General features: G+C 44.2%; 1 protein-coding gene and 1 long non-coding RNA gene across 2 annotated transcripts in view; one reads left to right on the top strand and one right to left on the bottom strand.

The window, feature by feature from the left end:
• The window catches only part of LOC141271428 (uncharacterized), a 160,259-nt gene that overhangs the window by 76,161 nt on the left and 60,727 nt on the right, over positions 1–23,371 (top strand). Inside the window, exons 7-9 of the mRNA XM_073681508.1 lie at positions 77–1,415; positions 1,893–1,902; positions 1,945–2,010. Coding sequence (XP_073537609.1) covers positions 77–1,415; positions 1,893–1,902; positions 1,945–2,010 — 1,415 coding nt within the window. The remainder of the gene's footprint in view (positions 1–76; positions 1,416–1,892; positions 1,903–1,944; positions 2,011–23,371) is intronic.
• On the bottom strand, positions 19,518–20,397 carry LOC141270712 (uncharacterized). The gene is made up of 2 exons (XR_012321734.1): positions 20,319–20,397; positions 19,518–19,995 (listed from the first exon to the last, which is right to left on the bottom strand). It is a non-coding gene; the product is annotated as an uncharacterized lncRNA (long non-coding RNA).

Raw genomic sequence — 23,371 nt, 5'->3', positions numbered from 1 at the left:
GTTTATATAGAAATATTTTATAAATCATAATAATATTATTCTATTTTATAAAAATAATGAGTTTTATTCTCTGCAGGTGACAGTGTCAGAACCTTAAAGAGGCATGTGACATCTTCAGATTTTAAAGCTACAGAACATGGTATCACACAAGATACATATGAAGAGAATGCCATTGTCCTAGATATACCATCAGCCCCTCACAGTGAAGATCTATCAGCTAATCCTGTTCAAGAGGTCTTATCTTCTGATTCATTACAGACTGTTAAAGAAAATACTTATAACAGAAAAGATGGTGAACATGAAAGATCTCACAAAGGGGAGAATTCTGTTTTCAGTTTAAAATGTGGAAAATGTTATGTAGATATATCAAATCTTGTTGAACATGAGAAAAGTCACACAGAAGCAAAGGAATATTCATGTTCAGAATGTGGGAAATATTTTACGCGGAAGTCAAATCTTTTTGAGCATCAAAAAACTCACATTGGCAAGAAGCAACATTCATGTTTTGAATGTGGGAAATGTTTTAAGAAGAAATCACATCTTATTAGACATGAGAAAAGTCACACTGGGGAGAAGCCGTTCTCATGTTCGGAATATGGATCACATTTTGGCTCTCAATTGAATCTTACTACACATGAGACAAGTCACAGTGGGGAGAAGCCATTTTCTTGCTTAGAATGTGCGAAATGTTTTTCTCAGAAATCATATCTTATTAACCATAGAAAAACTCACAAAGAGGAGAAACCATATTCATGTTCAGAATGTGGGAGATGTTTTAAAAAGAAGTCCGTTCTTCTTAACCATCAGAGAGTTCACACAGGGGAAAAGCCATTCTTGTGCACGGAATGTGGGAAGTGTTTTGCCCAAAAATCACATCTTCATGAGCATCACAAAACTCACACAGGAGAGAAACCATTTTCATGTTTAGAATGTGGAAAATGTTTTTCTAACAAAAGAACTCTTGATTACCATGAAAAAACTCACACAGGAGAGAAACCATTTTCATGTTCAGAATGTGGGAAATGTTTTACACAGAAGTCAGATCTTGTAACTCATCAGAGAACTCACACAGGGGAGAAGCCATTCTTGTGCACAGAATGTGGGAAGTGTTTTGCCCAAAAATCACATCTTCAAGGGCATCAGAAATCTCACACAGGAGAGAAACTATTTTCATGTTTAGAATGTGGAAAATGTTTTTCTAACAAAAGAACTCTTGATTGCCATGAAAAAACTCACACAGGGGAGAAGCCATTTTCATGCTCAGAATGTGGGAAATGTTATGCATGGAAATCAAATCTTGTTGAGCATCAAAGAGTTCACACAGGGGAAAAGCCATTTGTATGTTCAGAATGTGGGAAATGTTTTAAATTTAAGTCATGTCTTGTACCACATAAGAGAACTCACTTAGGAGTGAAGCCATTCTAATGGGAAACGTTTTAACCATACCTCACAAATTTTAAAAAAGATCAAAAGGGACAGATTACACTGTTCTACATACTTTCAAAAGTTGTCAGGTTCAGTTATGAAATAATTATTTTGACCTCCTGAATTCAAATCTGACAAGACAATTTTTAGTGTGCTTTTGTTTCTATGATATCAAAGAATTTTTCTTTTACTGCTACATATAACTAATGCATTAAAGTTTCAGTACTTTGAAACATTATTATTTTTGCAAATATAAAGATGCAGAATATTTTGTTATGCCAATTTTCTGATATTTATTTAGAGGACACTTAACAATTCAAATAACTAAAGCATGTCTAAACACTATTGTGAATTATAAACAGTTACAGAAATTACACTACAATATTTGGTTCTCATTCAGTGACAACTCTTTTTTAGCTTGTCTCTTGTACTCCTGCATGGGATCATCTCTTACAATTGTCCAACAGTAATCTGCAAGTATTGATAGATTCCATTTTCCTTGATATCTTTTCTCTATAGCTGCAGTATCTTGGTGAAATCCTCAACATGCTCATCGCTCACTGCTCCTCAGTTTGGTGGAAGAAAGTAAGTTTAGATGTGAATGTAAAAAATTAATCTTTATTGACATGTTACAGCCAAGATCTTTGTTTTGATGAGATTTTCCACCAACTCTTCATAGTTATCTGCTCTTGAGTTTCACAATAAAATAGTTACCACTAATGCGAATGCTACCTATGCAGCCTTTTCCTTGCCCTGGAACAAATTGAGAAGCTCCTCATCTTGAACAATCTTACAAATCTGAGGTCCAATTAAGACTCCTTCCTTTATTTTTTCTTCACTCAACTTTGGAAATTTATCAATGAGATACTTGAATGATTTTTCATTTTTATCCATTACCTTTACAAAGTTTTCTTAATTGGGCCCAACTTGATATACAAGTTCTTCTCACTAAATTAGAATGTCATCAAAAAGTTAATTTATTTCAGTTCTTCAATACAAAAAGTGAAACTCATATATAATATATAATCAGTACAAACAGAGTGATCTATTTCAAGTGTTTATTTCTGTTAATGTTGATGATTATGGCTTACAGCCAATGGAAACACAAAAGTCATTATCTCAGTAAATTAGAATAATTAACAAAAAACACCTGCAAAGGCTTCCTAAGCATTTAAAAAGGTTCTATAGTCTGTTTCAGTAGGCTCCACAATCATGGGGAAGACTGCTGACTTGACAGATGTCCAGAAAGCAGTCATTGACACACTCCACAAGGAGGGTAAGCCACTAAAGGTCATTGCTAAAGAAGCTGGCTGTTCACAGAGTGCTGTATCCAAGCATATTAATGGAAAGTTTAGTGGAAAGAAAAAGTATGGTAGAAAAAAGGTGCACAAGCAACCGGGATAACCGCAGCCTTGAAAGGATTGTTAAGGAAAGGCCATTCAAAAATTTGGGGGAGATTCACAAGGAGTGGACTGCTGCTGGAGTCATTGCTTCAAGAGCCACCACACAGACGTATGCTGGACATTGGCTAAAAGCGTCGCATTACTTGTGTCAGGCCACTCATGACCATTAGACAACGCCAGAAGCGTCTTACATGGGCCAAGAGAAAATGACCTGGACTGTTGCTCAGTGGTCCAAGGTGTTGTATTCTGATGAAAGTAAATTATGCATTTCATTTGGAAATCAAGGTCCCAGAGTCTGGAGGAAGAGTGGAGAGGCACACAATCCAAGCTGCTTGAGGTCTACTGTGAAGTTTCCACTATCAGTGATGGTTTGGGGAGCCATGTCATCTGCTGATGTAGGTCCACTGTGTTTTATGGACCAAAGTCAGAACAGCCAGCTACCCGGAAATGTTAGAGCACTTCAGGCTTGCAGATGGAAAAGCTTGACTTGGCACCTGTCCACACTGCCAAAGGGACCAATACCTGGTTTAAAAACAACAGTATCACTGTGCTTGATTGGCCCGCTAACTCGCCTGACCTTAACCCCATAGAGAATCTATGGGGTATTATCAAGAGGAAGATGAGAGACACCAGACCCAACAATGCAGACGAGCTGAATGCTGTTATCAAAGCAACCTGGGCTTCCATAACACCTCAGCAGTGCCATAGGCTTATCGCCTCCATGCCATACCGCATTGATGCAGTAATTGATGCAAAAGGAGCCCCGACCAAGTATTGAGTGCATTTACTGAACATACATTTCAGTAGGCCAACATTTCGGATTCTAAAATCATTCTTCAAGCTGTTATAAAGTATTCTAATTTACTGAGATAATGACTTTTGTGTATTCATTGGCTGTAAGCCATAATAATCAACATTAAAGGAGTTGTCCACTACTTCCACATTGATGCCCTATCCATAGGATAGGGCATCATTATATGATCGGCCAGAGTCCCGCACTCTGCACCCCCGTCGATCAGCTGTTATTCGTGTCGGCGGCGGCCTCCGCCGGCCAGAAGTGCTTGCCTGCGGTGCTTGGCCGTCAAGTTGTAGTGGCCGCCGCAGGGTACTGCACATCCACCTCCTATTCAATTCAATAGGAGGCGGATGTGCAGTACCCTGCGGCGGCTACTACAACTTGACAGCTAAGCACCGCAGGTAAGCACTTCCGGCCGCTGCCACTGGCAGGTAATACAACTGATCTGAGGGGGTGCCGAGTGCGGGACTCTGGCCGATCATACATTGAAAGTAAGGGACAACTCCTTTAACAGAAATAAACACTTGAAATAGTTCACTCTGTTTGTAATGACACTATATAATATATGAGTTTCACTTTTTGTATTGAAGAACTGAAATAAATTTTACTTTTTTGTGATATTCTAATTTATTGAGAAGCACTTGTACAATGGTGGCAATGGTAACAAAATCATATTTGGGTCAACAAACGTTGGATGCAGGGCATCTTGATTCCCCGGCTGAAATGAATGCCTGAGAGGCAAGTCTCTTTTATTGTAGTGATATTCTCTTGCACGACTATCCCACTCACGCAGAAAGCAGCAGTAGTTTGTGTATCCATCTGGAGACCAAGTGTGAGGAGCTGGCCACGGACTAAAAACTATTGGACCAATGGGTGTAGAGCAGAGTCCACGGTTCTAAGGGATACAGACTTTTTCAAGCACGTCGATCTTATTGTTGTGTTTTATTAGAGATTTGCTTGCTTGTCACTTTAAGGTGCATAAATCTCCTGGAAAATATTCAGTCTCAGAAATCAATCTTTCCATTCAGTGACAGTAAGCAGAGGAAGACGTGCGGGCTGGATCTCATATATACATAAGGCCTACATTACCATTTCTGTCCTGCATCTAGTGGGGGCATGTGTGTCTTTGTGCCTCCCTGCAGGGGGGCATTCCTAATAGACAACCCTGCACACAGGTTGGAAACTGGGCTTCTGGAACATTCTTCATCCTTTTGAGCTATCTGTAGCAAATTTTTAAAGGGGTGGAGTGTTAGTATTGTAAAAGACATACTGATATTCATGCTATGGCAACTCCATTTTGTCTGCTTGCTTCAAAATCATGTTATTATACTCTTTGCATAACATACATTCTTTCCTTCTTTCCTCTTGATTCACAAGCTACTTTCCCACACTAACCTTTTCTCTCATGAACATTCTATGACACACCCTGCTCCTGTTATCTAGCTAGTCTGAGCTGGGATGTACGACCTTGTAACTTTCCACCATGTGCCGAACTAACGATAATATGACCATATGTGTATTTCCGTAATAATTGTACTAACATTGGTTCAAGCTTGTAGTATGGCTGACGGTGATTGGACACTAATGAACTCAAAACAATATAAAATGCTAAGTAGAAATAAACGGGGTTAGAGAGATTCTCTGAATCCTCCCATACAGAGCACTGTCTCTGTTTGGTTTTCTGTGGATTGCAATCAACCTTATAACATAATAATTTGACACTCGGTCAACAGTGAAGGGTCATTACTGCCCTCCCTCAACAGTATCTCAGCACAACCAGAGGGCTGATCACAGGAGAGGTAGATCAATTAGCCAAATGTTTAGTGAGTGAGCTTGTGCGGTGACGTCGAGGGGCGAGGATCTGTTGCTGAGGCTAGGTGCTGGTGCCAGTGTATGGATGGACTATGGAGATTGGAGGTCAGTTTCCGGCTGGAGCTGGATATATGTGCTACGGTCGGGGTACCTGTCGTCTGGATTTGAGGAACTATCCTGTTGCCGGCAGGCGCTGGATACACGCGCTTCGGTCGTGGTATCAGTCTTCTGGAGGAGCATAGGCTGTGACTGCAGACTATACCTGCGGGAGATAGAAAAGCTGTAGGCCAACCAAAAGTTGGTATGGGGAAAATGGAACTACCAGCCCCGGTTTGGGATCTTGTGGACTTTGGGCATTGCATTGTGGCCAGCTACCCAGAGTTGTTGTAAGACGATGGGAGATAACAAATAAAAATAGTTGCATTATTAACCTGCCTAGGTGATTATAACAACCCACAACCTCAGATTCTCACACCAAGTAAGAGGGCAACCACCTTTTAAAGGAATGTCACCACATTTGACCTATCCAAACTATTAATATCGTTATATTGTTTATAGACAGCTGAAAAGACGGCTGAAAATCTGTATATCCGATAAGTTCACCTTATAACACAAAGTGAACTTAACGATTTAGTTAGAGATTTGGATCTGCCCAAGAGTAAGGCTAAGCTCTTAGGTTCCAGGCTACAGCAGTGGAATCTCCTAGTGGGCGATGTTTGGATTTCTTTGTTCTGCAACAGTGCCACAGATCTTGTCCAATACTTCTTCATGGAGGACGTACCTGTATGGCAAATATCAGCGGTCTGCTTGCAGAGAAATGTAGTTTCATAAAATCGGTTTTCACATGCTTGGCGCCCGGAGGACGCAATGAAATGCTCGCCTACCTACTTAGGCGGGGATTTCTGAGCTTCCTATCATCATATTTTGCATATTCTCCCCCCTCCTGTGATGTGCAGGGGAGGGGGGAATATGCAAAATAAGATGATAGGTGGGGATTTCTGGGCTTCCTAAGTAGGTAGGTGGGCATTTCTTGGCAGCCCCAGGGCGCCAAGCATGTAAAAAAACGATTTTACAAAACTACATTTCCCTGCAAGCAGACCACTAATATGGGCCATAAAGATACAGTTGTGCTCAAAAATTTACATACCCCAGCAGAATTTTTCCTTTCTTGGCCTTGTTTCCGAGAATATGAATGATAACAAAAAAAACTTTTTCTCCACTCATGGTTATTGGTTGGGTGAAGCCATTTATTGTCAAACTGTGTTTTCTCTTTTTAAATCAAAAACATCCAAATGACCCTGATCAAAAGTTCACATACCCCAGTTCTTAATACCGTGTATTGACCCCTTTAACATCAATGACAGCTTGAAGTCTTTTGTGGTAGTTGTCGATGAGGTTCTTTATTTTGGTAAAGCTGCCCATTCTTCTTGGCAAAAAGCCTCCAGTTCCTGTAAATTCCTGGGCTATCTAGCATGAACTGCGTGCTTGAGATCGCCCCAGAGTGGCTCAATGATATTGAGGTCAGGAGACTGAGATGGCCACTCCAGAACCTTCACTATGTTCTGCTGTAGCCAATGACAGGTCGACTTGGCCTTGTGTTTTGGATCGTTGGCATGTTGGAACGTCCAAGTACGTCCCATGTGCAGCTTCCGGGCTGATGAGTGAAAATTTGCCTCCAGTATTTGCTGATAATGTGCTATATTCATCTTTCCTTCAACTTTTACCAAGTTTCCTGTGCCTTTGTAGCTCACTCATCCCCAAAACATCAGCGATCTACCTCCGTGCTTTACTGTAGGAATGGTGTTCCTTTCATCATAGGCCTTGTTGACCTCTCTCCAAATGTAACGTTTATGGTTGTGGCCAAAAAGTTCAATTTCAGCAGCAGAAGGGAAGGAAGGGAGACACAGATTCTCTACTTCGTGGGTAGGCGGAGCCCCATAGGATAGTCACCTCAGATTGGAAAAAGACGACCGGCCCCTCCAGTATATAGGCTCCTCCTACTCCCATGTTCATCAGTCTTTTTATCTGAGGTCTCAGAGGATAGTCGCTGCTTCGGCAGCTCCTCAGAAGAGTTGTTATTTTATATCCAGCGAGTCCTGGACCCACCGTGGTCTAGAGGTCTCTGGGGGTCTCGGCGCTGCTGAGACCCCTGACCCTCCCCTGGCAGCTCTGTGTACCCCTTGAGGAGGGTTCCCACTTATGCCTGCCGGCCCCGGGGGATACAGGGCGCTTCCTGGCGGAGGCGCACACCACACATCTGAGAGGGTCCCTGCGTGCTCCGCCATAGGGGGGAGCAAAGGGCCATGGCGCCACACATCCCTGAGGATCCCTGTGGCGTTCAGCTGGGTAAGTGCTCTTTGGTCTAAAGAGTATCTTTGACGGCTACGGCAAGTGTACTGCCTGTGTGTTTCTTGTCTTTTTCAGACGCTGCCTTGACTGGGGAGCAGAGACGGAGGCCAGTAATTTTTATTTTTTATTTGCGCATGCTTTTTCGTTTTTGCTTCCTGCCTTCATTGAGGCAGGAAGCTCCCTGTATTGGCGCGCGTTTTCTTGCTTTTATTGACTTGCTTCCTGCCTTCATAGAGGTAGGAAGTTTTCTGCCCTCATTTTTGTTGTTTGAATAAGGCGGGGGGCGTGGCCCAGCGGGGGATTGGCCTAGCGGGGCGTGGCTTAGCGTCTCCTGGCTTCCTGCCGTCATTACTTAGGCAGGAAGCGCTTGGTTGAGCGTGCGCTGGCGGTCCCTGCTTCTCCCTCCGGCGCCCAGCGGCGCCTCCTGCTCTCTGCTTCCCGTCCGTCCACACACTTAGGAGGAGCGGTCGCCGCATTACCGGTGAGTCCCCTCTGCCTCTGGCAGGGGTTCTTTGTCAGTGCTGTCTCTCCAGGCTACCAATTAGGAGTCCTCAGGAGCACTGCCGCTTTCTCTCCTAAAGCTATTTACTTCACTGACCTTTTAGGCTGTGTAGTATTATAGTTGCTGTGATGTTAACCCCTTCTGAAAAAGTGGAACTTTAGGGGAAACACATGGTGTTTAAGGGAGTTTCCCCCTATTGATTTTTTTGCTCGGCATTTCTGGGGTAGCTCTTTTCTAAGGGTGAGCTTTAACCCTTCAGAGCCTGTCGCATATATATATATATAAAAAAAAATAATTAAAAAAAAAATTAATAAATAAATAAATATAAAAAAAAAAAAAAAAAAGTGAGTTTTGAAAACAGGCTGTGCAGCTTTCACACTTTTTTGCCATCCTTGTTGTATATCCTGGCATCTGGTGTGGGTGGCATGTCGGATCAGGGGCCTGGGAGTGCGGATCGGTCTCCTGATCCGTTTCAGGTTCAGTCGCACGCCTCTGATACACTCAGGCCTTCTACTACATCAAGTTCAACGCTCAGTGATGTTAAGGTGGAGGCGCTCACTCGCTCCATTGATAGTCTCTCTAGTCTCCTGGGACAGTGGGTGTCAGCTAGATCAGACCCAATGCCACGAGGTAAAAAGCGCCGCAAGACTATGGTGGCGTTGTCTCCCTCGCAGAGCACATCAGAGGCTTCGGATTCACCAACAGATTCGGTTGATGAAATTTCTGAGTCCGAAGAGGAGGATCAACAGGATCGCTCTGTTTCTCTTTCTGGTCGCGTAGATGGGCTTATTAAGGACATGCGGGAAGTATTAGAGCTGTCTGAAGAGCCGACAAGACCGTCTAGGTCGGGCCGTCTGTATCAGAAGACGCGCCATGTTCGTTCTACATTACCTGCGCATGAGGAACTTAACGAAGTGGTGGAGAAGGAGCGTCAGTGTCCGGATAAACGCTTCCGAGGAACGCGTTTTTTTGATGCCCTATATCCCTGTGCCAAGGAGATGGTTACTAATTGGGCTCCCTCTCCTGAGGTGGATATATCTCTGTCTCAGCTGACCAAGTCTTCCCTGCTTCCTGTTAAAGGGAGAGCCAATCTTCAGGATCCTTTGGACAGAAGATCGGAGTCAGCGGCGAAATCAATCTATGAAGCCGCGGGTCATGGTTTCCGAGCGGCCTTGTGGGCCGGTGAGGCTTCTCTGCGGTGGTTGGATCAGCTGCGTGCGGCGTGGCAGGATGGGACTTCGCGTTCAGAAGTGGAAAAGCTTTTTCAGCGAATGGAAGAAGCTATGTGTTATGGCAGAGATGCAGTTCTGGACACTGCTTCAATTCTGTCCAGGGCTCAGGCTTCGGCAGTCACGATTAGAAGAGCTCTGTGGCTTAAACAGTGGACCGGGGATGCAGTATCCAAACAGGGATTGCTTAGTCTGGCATATAAGGGCGGTCAGCTCTTTGGTTCAGATCTTTCGGAACTAATTGCCAAAGCTAAAGCTAAGGATGTTACTCTGCCTGGGAAAAAGGCAGTGGCATCCACAGCCAGCAGGACAGGGCCCGGCAGAGGTCTTCGGTCCTTTCGGGCCAGGGGACGATTCAGTCAGCCTTCTTGGAGATTGGGTCGTCCCTCATCCTCCGGCAGATCCGCCCAGAAATCTTGTACTCCTTGGAAGCAACGGTCCCGTCAGGACAGACGGGAGGTTGATAAAAAGTCCGCTAAGGCTGACTGACGCCAGGGATTCCCCCGAGGGCTCTCGGGTGGGAGGTCGTCTGCTACATTTCGGGTCGATCTGGGCATCCCACATAGCAGACGCCTGGGTGACACGGGTTATGTCGGCAGGCTATTTCATAGAGTTTCATTCGCTGCCTCCAGACAGGTTTCGTCTGATGGGCATTCCGTCCGTGCCAAGACTGGCTGCCGCACTGTTTCAGGAGGTCGACTCTCTCCTACAGCAGGGTGTGGTGGTTCAGGTTCCTCCTGAAGACCAGGGAAAGGGTTTTTATTCCAACCTTTTTGTGGACCCCAAAAAAGGAGGACAAGTTTCGTCCGGTGCTGGATCTCAGGGATTTGAATATTTACATCCGGACACGGAAGTTCCGCATGGAGTCTCTCCGATCGGTGATAGCGACCCTGTCGCTGTACGATTTCTTGGTGTCCATAGACATCCGCGACGCCTATTTGCATATCCCTATCGGCAGGGCTCACCAGCGTTTCTTGCGTTTCGCTATAGGTCAAACCCATTACCAGTTTGTGGCCCTGCCTTTCGGGTTGGCCTCAGCTCCCAGGGTTTTTACAAAAATTCTGGCTCCTCTCATGGCGCTTCTTCGAAGACAGGGGGTTACGATCCTCCCCTACCTGGACGACCTGTTCATAGTGTCACCCACAGCGGAGGAGGCAATAGCGGCTCGCGATCTCTCCCTTCAGTACCTGATGGACTTCGGGTGGCTGATCAATTGGAAGAAATTGTCATTGGAGCCAGCACAGTCCATTCTTTTCCTGGGGATGCAGTTCGATACTGTTCAGGCAGTTGTGTCCCTGCCTCCTGTCAAACAGACGAACCTTCGTCTTCTGGTCCAGGCTATGAGGTCGGCGCTGTCAATGTCCCTTCGGGAATGCATGCGCCTTCTGGGTCAAATGGTGGCAACTATGGAAGCAGTACCATTTGCACAATTTCATTCCCGGGATCTCCAGAGCCTTATTCTGACCCATTGGGATTGATCGCTAACTTCTCTGGATCGCTCGGTCATTATCTCCCCGAGGGTGCGAGAATCTCTTGGATGGTGGTTACGTCCGGAGACTCTATCCGTGGAGAAATCCTTCCTTCCTCCGAGATGGTCGGTGGTGACAACCGATGCCAGCCGGACAGGCTGGGGGGGAGTTTGGAACAACCTCTGGATTCAGGGAGTCTGGTCGCCAAAGGAGTCGTCTCTCCCGATCAACATTTTGGAGTTGAGAGCAATATTTCTCTGCCTCCAACATTGGGCGGTCTTATTGAGCGGTCTACCGGTCCGGATCCAGTCGGACAGCGCTACGGCTGTCGCGTACATCAACCACCAAGGCGGGACGAGGAGTTCCAGTCTCATGTCGGAGGTCTCTCGGATCCTGGTCTGGGCCGAGTCCAAAGTTCCAGCAATCTCTGCAATTCACATTCCAGGGGTGTTGAATATCTCGGCGGACTTCCTCAGTCGCGAGCAAGTGGACCCTGGGGAATGGAGTCTCCATCCAGAAGTGTTTTCTCTGCTGTGTTCCCGTTGGGGGACTCCTCAGGTGGACTTGATGGCATCCAGGCTGAACGCCAGGGTTCCGACGTTCATGTCCAGGTACAGGGACCCGGAGGCGGTGGCGGTGGATGCTCTAGTGGCCCCGTGGGGTCAGTTCACGCTGATCTATGCGTTTCCGCCGATATCCTTACTACCTCTGGTGATCCGACGGATCAAACTCGAAAGGGTATCAATAATTCTGATAGCACCAGACTGGCCGCGGAGGACATGGTATTCGACGCTGGTGTCTCTTCAGGCGGCACCTCCGTTTCCGCTGCCCCTTCGCCCGGACTTGCTCACTCAGGGGCCCATTCGTCATCCGGACCTGAGGTCCCTTCGTTTGACGGCGTAGCTCTTGAGACCGAGATCTTGACCCGTCGCGGTTTTTCGCTCGAGGTCATTGCTACCTTGCGGGCGGCCCGGAGTCCAGCTACATCCAGGATTTATCACAGAACTTGGGAGTCTTTCTATTCATGGTGTTCTGGATCCTCAAGAAACCGGAGGGTTTTTTCCATCACCAACTTCTTGGCCTTTCTGCAATCTAGTCTCTTTCCGCACTTTTTAGGAAGGCTATTGCCTCTCGTAGGGATGTGCGCTCTTTTTTTCGCGGAGTCGCACGTCAGTTTCCGCCACGGAGGGCAGTTGTGGCTCCATGGCGGCTTAATCTAGTCCTGGAAGCCCTTCAGCATAGGCCTTTTGAGCCTATGGATTCTGCTAAACTTTCACTACTTTCTTGGAAGGTGGCCTTCTTGGTGGCAGTCACCTCTTTGAGAAGGGTATCGGAATTGGCAGCACTTTCTTGCTCACCTCCTTTTCTGGAATTTTTTCCGGATCGCGTGGTGCTTCGTACTCGTGAAGATTTTTTGCCTAAGGTAGTGTCACAATTCCACATTAATCAGGACATTGTGTTGCCTTCTCTTTGTCCAGGACCTAAGAATCCAAGGGAGCGGGCCTTGCACTCGTTGGACTTAGTGTGGGCATTGATGTTCTATCTTACGATCACTCAAGGTTTTCGGAAGTCGGACTCTCTTTTTATAATTCCGGCAGGTCGTCGGCGTGGTCAACGTGCTTCCAAAGACACGATAGCTCGGTGGATCCGTTCAGCTATCCTGGAAGCGTACCGGCTCAAGGGCGAGCCTTGTCCGGTTAAAGTTAAAGCTCATTCCACGAGAGCCATTGGCTCATCGTGGGCTTTTCGTCAGGGGGCCTCGGCAGCGCTTTTAATAAGTTTTATAAGGTGGACGTAAGTGCTTCAGCCGATGCGGCCCTGGGACGCAGGGTCCTGCAGGAGGCGGTAGTTTAAGTTATCCCTTTACTTAGTTTTCCGTTATTTTAGCGCGGTTTGCGCTCTTGCCTAAGTTTTGGGGTATGGAAGCTTCTGCCTCTATTTCCCACCCTTAAGTAGGTACTGCTTTAGGACGTCCCACGAAGTAGAGAATCTGTGTCTCCCTTCCTTCCCTTCTGCTGCTGAAAGCCGGATTTTGGTAAGAACTTACCTGTAAAATCCTTTTCAGCGAAGGAAGGAAGGGAGACACAGCACCCTCCCAGGGCAGAAGTGTTTTTTTGTGTTTCTAGATGCAGCGTGTCTCCTTCCTGATGTCGATCTTCTGGACTGGGTTTAGCGCTCTACGGCTCTCCTTCCAGTTTCGCCAGCTCTACACAGTTGTCAGGTCCAATGGGGATATGCCTAAGACTGTGTGTTTCTATTACATAACCTGTTTTCTCTCATTTCTGAAATTTCAGAAGGGGATATGTTGTTCTGCTGGTTGGTCTGCTCTTCCTTAGCTTGTGTACGGACTGATGAACGTGGGAGTAGGAGGAGCCTATATACTGGAGGGGCCGGTCGTCTTTTTCCAATCTGAGGTGACTATCCTATGGGGCTCCGCCTACCCACGAAGTAGAGAATCTGTGTCTCCCTTCCTTCCTTCGCTGAAAAGGATTTTACAGGTAAGTTCTTACCAAAATCCGGCTTTTGGTCTCATCACTCCAAATTACCTTGTTCCAGAAGTTTTGAGGCTTGTCTCTGTGCTGTTTGGCATATTGTAGGCGAGATACTTTGTGGCATTTGTGCAGTAATGGCTTTCTTCTGGCGACTCGCCCATGCATCTCATTTTTCTTCAAGTGCCTCCTTATTGTGCATCTTGAAACAGCCACATCAATAGTTTTCAGAGAGTCCTGATTTTCAGCTGATGTTTGTGGGTTTTTCTTTGCATCCCGAACAATTTTCCTGGCAATTGTGGCCGAAATTTTTGTTGGTCTACCTGACCGTGCTTTGGTTTTTACAGAGCCCCTGATTTTCCATTTGTTAATCACAGTTTGAACGCTGCTGACTGGCATTATCAATTCCTTGGATATATTTTGTATTCCTTTCCTGTGTTATACAGTTCAACTACCTTTTCTGGTAGATCCGTTGACAATTGTTTTGCTTTCCCCAAAGAGAAAACACAGTAGTTTAACAATAAATTGCTTCACCCAACCAATAACTAGGAGTGGAGCAAAAGTTTTTTTGTTATCATTCATATTCTCTGAAACAAGGCCAAGAAAGGAAAAATTCTGCCGAGGTATGTAAACTTATGAGTACAACTGTATTTATAGATTTACATTTCTATAACCTGTATGCCCATATTAGAGGTCTGATATCTCCCAGGGGGTGACAGATTCCCTTTAACCCCTTTACCCCCCGAGGGTGGTTTGCACGTTAATGACCAGGCCAATTTTTACAATTCTGACCACTGTCACTTTATGAGGTAATTACTCTGGAACGCTTCAACGGATTCCCCTGATTCTGAGAATGATTTTGCGTGACATATTGTACTTCATGATTGTCGTAAAATTTCTTCGATATCACTTGCGTTTATTTGTGAAAAAAACGTAAATTTGGCGAAAATTTTGAAAATTTCACAATTTTCCAACTTTGAATTTTCATGCCTTTTAAATCAGAGAGATGTGTCACACAAAATTGTTAATAGATAACATTTCCCACATGTTTACTTTACATCAGCACAATTTTGGAACCAAAATTTTTTTTTAGTAGGGAGCTATAAGGGTTAAAAGTTGACCAACAATTTCTCATTTTTACAACAAAATTTACAAAACCATTTTTTTTTAGAGATCACATCACATTTGAAGTCACTTTGAGGGGCCTTTATGACAGAAAATACCCAAAAGCGACACAATTCTAAAAACTGCACCCCTCAAGGTGTTCAAAACCACATTCAAGAAGTTTATTAACCCTTCAGGTGCTTCACAGGAATTTTTGGAATGTGGAAGAAAACAATGAACATTTAACTTTTTTCACAAAAATGTTTCTTGACCCAATTTTTTTTATTTTCACAGGGGTAACAGGAGAAAATGGACCCCAAAATTTGTTGTGCAATTTCCCCTGAGCACGCAGATACCCCATATGTGAGGAAAAACCACTGTTTGGCGCACGGCAGGGAAGGAGCGCCATTTGACTTTTTGAATGTAAAATTTGCTTGAATAATTAGCGGACACCATGTTGCGTTTGGGGAGCCCCTGATGTGCCTAAACAGTGGAAACCCCCCACAAGTGACACCATTTTGGAAACTAGACCCTCCAGGGAACTTATCTAGATGTGTGGTGAGCACCTTGAACCTCCAGGTGCTTCACAGAAGTTTATAACATTGAGCCGTAAAAATAAAATTTTCTCATTTTTCCAACAAAAATGTTTTTTAGCCCAAAATTTTGCATTTTCACAAGGGTAACAGTAGAAATTGCACCATGTTATTTGTTGTGCAATTTCTCCTGAGTAAGCCGATACCCCATATGTGGGGGAAAACCACTGTTTGAGCGCATGGCAGGGTTCAGAAGGGAAGGAGTGCTATTTGACTTTTTGAATGTAAAATTTGCTTGAATAATTAGCGGACGCCATGTTGCGTTTGGGGAGCCCCTGATGTGCCTAAACAGTGGAAACCCCCCACAAGTGACTCCATTTTTGAAACTACACCCCTCAAGGATTTTATCAAGGGGTATAGTGAACATTTTGAACCCAGAGGTACGACACAGAATTTGATAACATTAGGTCATCATATTGAATAAGTTGTCATTAGTCTTGAGTGCAAGTGCTCGCTATTTGAGTTTGCATCTTGTGCTCGGGTATGCACCATGTATCGCGCGTGCTCAAGTGACATGCTCGAGTCCCTGCCCCGCATGTTTCACGGTTATTAGACACCCAAAAAAACATGCAGGGATTGCTCGTGCATGGCAGGCAATACCCGCAAGGTTTTCTTGGCTGTATAACAAAAATTAGATAGCCAGTGTGAGAAAAAAATATATGTAGATGTGTCTATTTAACCATAGAACCTATATGTATGACACATGAACTAAATGCAGTATAAAATGTAACATTTATTAATGATAATTTAAAAATACATAATTAGAGTAAAAGATAGGGAAAGGAGTCACAACAAGGAAAGGCCACAGAGGTAAGTATCAGCAATACTAAGATTAACATGCACAAAATGGATACATCAAAACCAATTCTCCACATGAAGTGTTGTAATGTTGTATATGCAAATAATAGAGTGAAACAGTGATAAAGTGCAATGTGCTAATATACTTCCCACAGTATTAGATATATAAAAGTAACAAGACAAGGTGAGAATGGTGTGCAAGGATAGGGCATGTATTACATATTTAAGCTGGTACTGACCCGTGAGACCTGGATCCAACGCGCGTTTCGCCGAAGCTTTCACAAGGATATACTGCATTTCACAAGGATATACTTACATTTTATACTGCATTTAGTTGGCTGTATAACAGCTGCAAAACATTTGGGGCGGAGACTCGAGCATGTCACTCGAGCACTCGCTATACTCGGTGCATACCCGAGCACCCGATGCAAACTCAAGTAGCGAGCACTTGCGCTCAACACTAGTTGCCATATCGTCGTCATTTTTTTTTCTTTACTTCTGAAAAATCCCAACCCTAACCTTGGTCCAACCCTAACCCTAGCCCAACCCTTGCCCAACTCTAACCCTAGCCTAACCCTAACCCTAGCACAACCCTAACCCTAGCCCAACCCCAACCCTAGCACAACTCTAACCCTAGCACAACCCTAACCCTAGCACAACCCTAACCCTAAAGTTTATTTTTTACGCCGTTCCTCGTGTGGTATAAGTGATTAGACGTCTTTATTCTTCGGGTCGGTGCAATTACAGCGATGCCAGATTCATATCGGGTTTTTATGATTGACAGCTGTCACACACTAAAAGACGTATTTTTTTGCAAAGACTAGTTTTTACAGCGCCATATTTTGAGAGCTATAATTTTTCCATATTTCGTCCGACAGAGTCATGTGATGGCTTGTTTTTTGCGGGACAAGTTGACTTTTTTATTGGTACCATTTTCGGGCACGTGCCATTTTTTGATCGCTTTCTATTCTGATTTTTAAAAGGCAGAATAAACAAAAACCAACAATTCAGGAATTGTGTTTTTTTTTATGCCGTTCTGCGTGTGGTAAAATTGATAAGGTAGCTTTATTCTTTGGGTCAGTATGTTTACAGCGGTACCGCATTTATAAATTTTTTTTATATTTTGTCGCTTTTACACAATAAAAACTATTTTATAGAAAAAAGAATTGTTTTTGCATCGCTTTATTCTGAGAGCTACAACTTTTTTATTTTTCAGCCGTTGGAGCTGTATGGCGGTTTGTTTTTTGCGGGACAAGATGACGTTTTCAGCGGTACCATTTTTATTTACATTCGTCTTTTTGATCGCGTTCTATTCCATTTCTTGTTTGGCAGTATGATGATAAAGCATTGTTTTATGCTTCGTTTTTTTTTTTTTTTTTTTTTTTTTACCGTGTTCACTAAAGGGGTTAAATAGCGGGACAGTTTTATAGGTCAGGTCGTTCTGGACGCAGCGATACCAAATATGTGTACTTTTATTGGTTTATTTTTTCATAAGATTATTTATTTATGAGTACAATATATATACTGTATATATATATTTTTTTTCACTTTCTGACATTTTTATTACTCTTTCACATTGTCCCACTATGGGACTTTCACTTTTTGCAGCCTGATCGGCTGCATGGCATAGAGAGCAGCAGCTCCCTATGCCATGCAGCCTGTCAGCGCTGCACAGGGAGAAGTTGCTTTGGTCGTGCACTGCGCATGACCAAAGCAACTTCCTGCCTCCTGGTGACCCGGATGTTGTCATGATGACGTCGGGTCACCATGGCAACATCCGGGACCGGGCTAAAACGCCGCGGGACACTGGCAGAGAAGGTAAGTATAGCGCTTACCTCCTCTTGTCACCGGAATGCTGCGATCGATTTCGATCGCAACATTTCAGGGGTTAATGTGCCGGGAGCGGTGCGGGACCGCTCCCTGCACATAGCACCGGGTGTCAGCTGTGACAATCGGCTGACACCCGGCGGCGATCTCGCCCGCACTGCTTGTGTGCGGGCGAAATCACTAGGGCGTACTAATACGTATCAGGTCCATAAGGCCCAGGGCACAGATACGTATTAGTATGCCCTGGGCCGGGAAGGGGTTAAAGAGCCATGCCACATGACTTAGAATAAAAGCCAAACCAGAATCTGAATTTGCAGACACTGTTTCGGGGTACTGCCCCATATCAGTGCAAAGTGTGAGATCTGGTTTGGCTTGGTGAGAGGCGTGGCTCGCCTCATTAAAGGGTCGATATTGACTTTTAGGATTGCTACTTCCAATATGTGGCACTAGAGTTCTAGTTCTCTTCCTCTCTGAAGAGACAATTTGCATATTTAATTTCCCAGAGGAGCATTGCAAGGCTTAAAAGTCTCCTCACCTTGGTATGCAAGGCTTGGCATGTAACTAATTAAGAAACTGCTTATTTCATACCTGAACCTGACAACTTTTGAAATTATTTAGAGCAGTGTAATACCACAAAATTAAAAGGGTGAAGATCCAAGGTTGTGGGTTGTAATGATCACCGAGGCAGGTTAACAACGCAACTGTTTTTATTCCTTACATCCATGGTCTTACAGAAATTCCTGGTAGATGGTCACAATGCAATGTCCCAGTCCACAAGATCCCATCCCGAGGCCGATAGTTCCACTGACCCCGTATCGACCCAGTGTCTCCCAACTTTTAGTTGGCCCACAGCTTTCTCCCGCCAGTATAGTCTGTAGTCACAGTCCATGCTCAATACCACGACTGTAGAACATGTCTCCCGCTCCAGTTGGCAATAACAGTCCTTAAGATAGTCCCTCACATCTGGACGATAGATATCACAACCGTAGCATGTGTATCAAGCTCCAAACGGCAACCCATCTCCAATCTCCATAGGCCATCCATACAGGGGCACCAGGACCTCACCAAAAGATCCTCACCCCTCAGCGTCACTGCACCAACAACCTCACTAAATGTGGCTTATTGTTCTCCCTCTCCTGGGATCAGCCCCCCCCCCGGATGGGCAGAAGTGTTCACACCCTCCCCCTTAAACATTTGCTTTTAGCTCAAAGAATGAAGAATGTTCCAGAAGCCGAGTCTCTCCAGCCTGTCTGCAGGGTTGTGTATTAGGGATGCTCCCTTCAGAGAGAAACAAAGCCACACATGCTCCCACCAGATGCAGGACAGAAATGCCTGCATCTGTCTCACTATCTTCATGACTCTAGAAATCTTCTGAACACCGGTTTGAATCCCATTTAGGGTAATATACCCTAGAGATTTGTGCACCTTAAGCTGACAAGCAAGCAAATCTCTAATAAACACAACAATAAGATAAACGTACCAGCGCTCCGTGCTGGAAAAAGTCCGTGGCCAGCTCTTCACAAAAACATTCAAAGATTGGTGATTATATTTATCTAAAGTGCACCTAAAAAAAGGCAAAATAAAGGGCATTTTTTTTACTTTGCACAAAATTCATGAACCGTGCCACAACATGTCAAAGAAATTTACAAATAAAGAAAAGAAATATTATGTAAAATATGGAGAATAATTACCACCAGACAGAAGAATTGACACCTTTGAAATGTGGTGCTGGAGGAGGATTTTATCAATACCATGAATGACAAGAAGAACAAACAAATCAAGCATTCGAAGCAAGGATCACCAAGCTATGACTTGCCTATTTTGGACACATCATACAAAGAGAGCAATCACTGAAGAAGAACATCATGGTCGGGAGAATGGAAGGAATAAGGTGAAGCGAAAGATCAGCAATCCGATGGCTTGATACAATCAAGATAATGGTGGAGGAGACCCTAATAGACCAATCTAGGCTTGCGCAAGATCTATCTTCCTACAGAGCATTCATCCATCAAGTCACCATGGCTCCAGGGCGAGTTCAAGGCCAAATACAAGACCTTGGCCTTGCCAACATCAATGAAGGAAGCGATAGTAACTGTTCTTCTTAAGCCTGATAAAGACCCCAGATTTTGTGAATCTTCTAGGCCAATTTTCCTACTACCATCGGATATTAAAATGTTGGGCTCGAGATCGAGCAGAAGGCTGTGAAATAATAAATAGAAATGATAAATCACCACCAGGTAAGATAGAGCTTATATTATATAATGTATAACAGCATAATATAAGTGATAGAGATACAGACAGCTCCACTACATACACACGGCTCCGCTCCATACACATCGTACACACGCGGCTCCGCTCCATACACATCGTACACACGCGGCTCCGCTCCATACACATCGTACACACGCGGCTCTGCTCCGTACGTCTCGTACACGCGCGGCTCCGCTCCGTACACCTCGTCCACGCGCGGCTCTGCTACATCCACACTGTAAACCCCTCCTGACCCCACACATAACCTTCACCTCATCCAGCACCATGACAACCAGCACAGCAGACTCCTGCATCCACTGAGGCCCCTGATCATGTGACCCCTGACTCCTCCCCTCCTGTGACCTCATCACAGGTCCTGTGCGCACAGAACAGCCATATATGTGGTGGCGGCTCTGCAGGTGGAGGTATGTGGAGATTCCCCATTACTGGGCGCAGGGGGCATTAACCCCTCCATTCCCAGAGATAGTGCCCCCTTCCCCCAGTTCTGCCATGTGTATATGTACAGTAATATAACGCTGGATGTGCTCATGTATACAGGGGACATTAACCCCTCCATTCCTGGAGATAGTGCCCCCCTCCCCCAGTTCTGCCATGTGTATATGTACAGTAATATAATGCTGGATGTGCTCATGTATACAGGGGACATTAACCCCTCCATTCCCGGAGATAGCGCCCCGTTCCCCCATTTCTGCCATGTGTACATGTACAGTAATATTACTCTGGATGTGCTCATGTATACAGGGGACATTAACCCCTCCATTTCTGGAGATAGTGCCTCCTTCCCCCAGTTCTGCCATGTGTATATGTACATACACGTATAAGTTTATCACAATTTCTGTGTTTTTTTTCTCCCACTTTTTGAGGATTGACAGCAGGTTCTCAATAGGATTAAGATCTGGGGAGTTTCTTGGCCATGGAGCCAAAATGTAAATGTTTTGTTCACACCCAGCCACTTAGTTATCACTTTTGCTTTGTGACGTTGTCTTCATTATGCTGGAAAAATAATTATTCAACACAAAATTGCTCCTGTTTGATTGAAAGATATTATTATTGTTTTTTTAATTTTTTATTTAGGACCGAAACAAAAATACAGCAATTACGGTATACAGATAAAGCCATACACTAGACATATTTTTGGCATAACATGGTAGAATACAAAAGTATCATCGAACTCTCAATATGTATAAGAAAAAATAAAAAAATCACCTGTAATGTGAACAAGAATCCACATTGTGACTTTAGTTTCGTCCAATTTTCCTATTAAGACCGGAAGGAGAAGAAGAGCGGAGAGGAAAGAATAGAACTTTAGGCATGAAGGAAGAGAAAAATAGAAGAGTAGACAGGGGGAGAAATTAAAGGGTAAGTATAAAATAAAAGGGTGCGGGGGGAGAAGCCATCCAGGCACCCATTCTAACAAAAACCCAAATGACAATCAAGTCTGAGAGTTGAGTTGCACAAGGCTTCCATATTCATTAGAGTGCTTGAATTCCATCCAATAGAACCATGTTTTATAGAAATCCTCCATGCACATTAAATCATTAACTTTAGAAATATAGGTGGATTAGCTTTCGTCCATAACAACAGAATACAAGCTCTGGCAGCCATCACCAAAAATCTTAGTAGATACCGTTTGTAGGAGGAAAGAGGTTTCACAGAGCTGTAGAAGGAATAGTTCAGGACCCATTTCAGATGAAATGCCTGTAAGAAACCTGATAATGCTTTTCACTTTAGTCCACAACAGTTGTAAAACCGCACAGGACCAGAAGATATGAAGGAAATCTCCCTAGCCTGATCCACATCTTCAACACTTAGGGTCAATAGAGGGGGATATTTTGCTTAACTTAACCTAGACCCAGTACCACCCTGTACCACCTTGAGAGAGGCTTTACTTTCACTTCCTGAAGCCGAAAACTTATGGAAGATTTATGTGCTAAGGTCAACACCTTTTTCCTTTGTTCTATGGAGAGAGTGATGCCCAGTCCTCTTCCCATTGTCTTAAAAATCTGGGAGGAGGCTGATCCATTGGGTTAGTTAGCATTGAGTGTATGAAGTAAAGTGCATGACGAATCTCCCCCTCACACATACAAAGAGTTTCAAACACGGAAGGGGTTCTTGTATATTAAGCGTAATTTGGAAGGAAGTGAGCAAAGTGATGAAGTTGGAGAGAACGCCATGTGTTCAGTGGTTAATGATCAGTAATAGCTTGAAGTGACTAATGAAGGCCAATCATTATCAATGCCAATCGGGAAAGCCCTAAACTTACCCTTAGAGATACAAAGTCTGAAAACAGGATCTGACAGACTAGGGGAGAAGTTTGCATATCTTTAGTCTGGAGCAGCAAGAGTGTAGCACTAATTGTGCGATGAGATTTCAATGAAGATTGTAGTGGAGTAAGCCAAGACTCCAACTCCGACTCCTCAATTTCCATGACACCGACTCCGACTCCCTCATGTTTAAGTGATAAATTTACTGTAGCATAGATTAATTTCAGCTGAAAGTCTAGACCCTTAGATCAGGAATAGGACAGACGTTTATAGGACATTTCATAACTTTCCCAAATTCTTATGAAAAAAATATTCCCCACAAACTACATTGAACTACTGTACCCAATTTATTATATATTTTAGGAGTTGGAGTCAGTACATTTTATACCGACTCCGATTCCGACTCCACCAAAATGGACACAGACTCCGACTCCCACTCCACAGCCCTGGGAAGGAGTCCTGTAAAGAGAACCGATCCACTTTATCATGGATCTCTGCAACCTAATAGATTTCCACACCTCTTCCATGAACACCTAGTTGACCCAATCGAAAGCCTTTTTGACATCTGTGGTTGAGAGCATAAAAGGAGTGCCATCCAATTTGGCTCTATAAATGAGATTCAAGGCCTTATTGGTGTTGTCCCTCGCTTCTCTACCGGGCATAAAGCCCGCCTGGTCAGGGTGAATAATGTCTCTGAGCAAGGGTGCTACTCTGGTTTCTAGTAAACATATTGGATGATAGCTGGAGCATTGGGCAGGGTCTTTACCTACTTTATATATAACCGTAATGTTGGCAGTTAGCGCATCTTTGGGGAGCGGAGATACCGATCAAGCAGATATGTTATTGATGACAGACAAAGGAGAGAATAAGTCGGAGCCGAGTTTTTTGTAATAGAGCAGGTTGAGACCATCTGGACTTGGGGCTTTACCTGTAGAATTCTTGACTGCAATTTTAAGCTACAGCTCAGAGATAGGACTCTCCAGGGCAGTGATATAGTCACTCTTCAATGAAGGGAGGCCAGAGTTTTTGATATAATCATG

This window comes from Phyllobates terribilis, unplaced genomic scaffold, assembly GCF_046119375.1.
Source record: "Phyllobates terribilis strain yellow unplaced genomic scaffold, ASM4611937v1 Scaffold_5__5_contigs__length_657084704, whole genome shotgun sequence".
In the NCBI taxonomy this organism is placed as follows: Eukaryota; Metazoa; Chordata; class Amphibia; order Anura; family Dendrobatidae; genus Phyllobates; species Phyllobates terribilis.
Note: the sequence above shows the minus strand (reverse complement) of the source record. Positions and strands in the feature narration are given on the sequence as shown.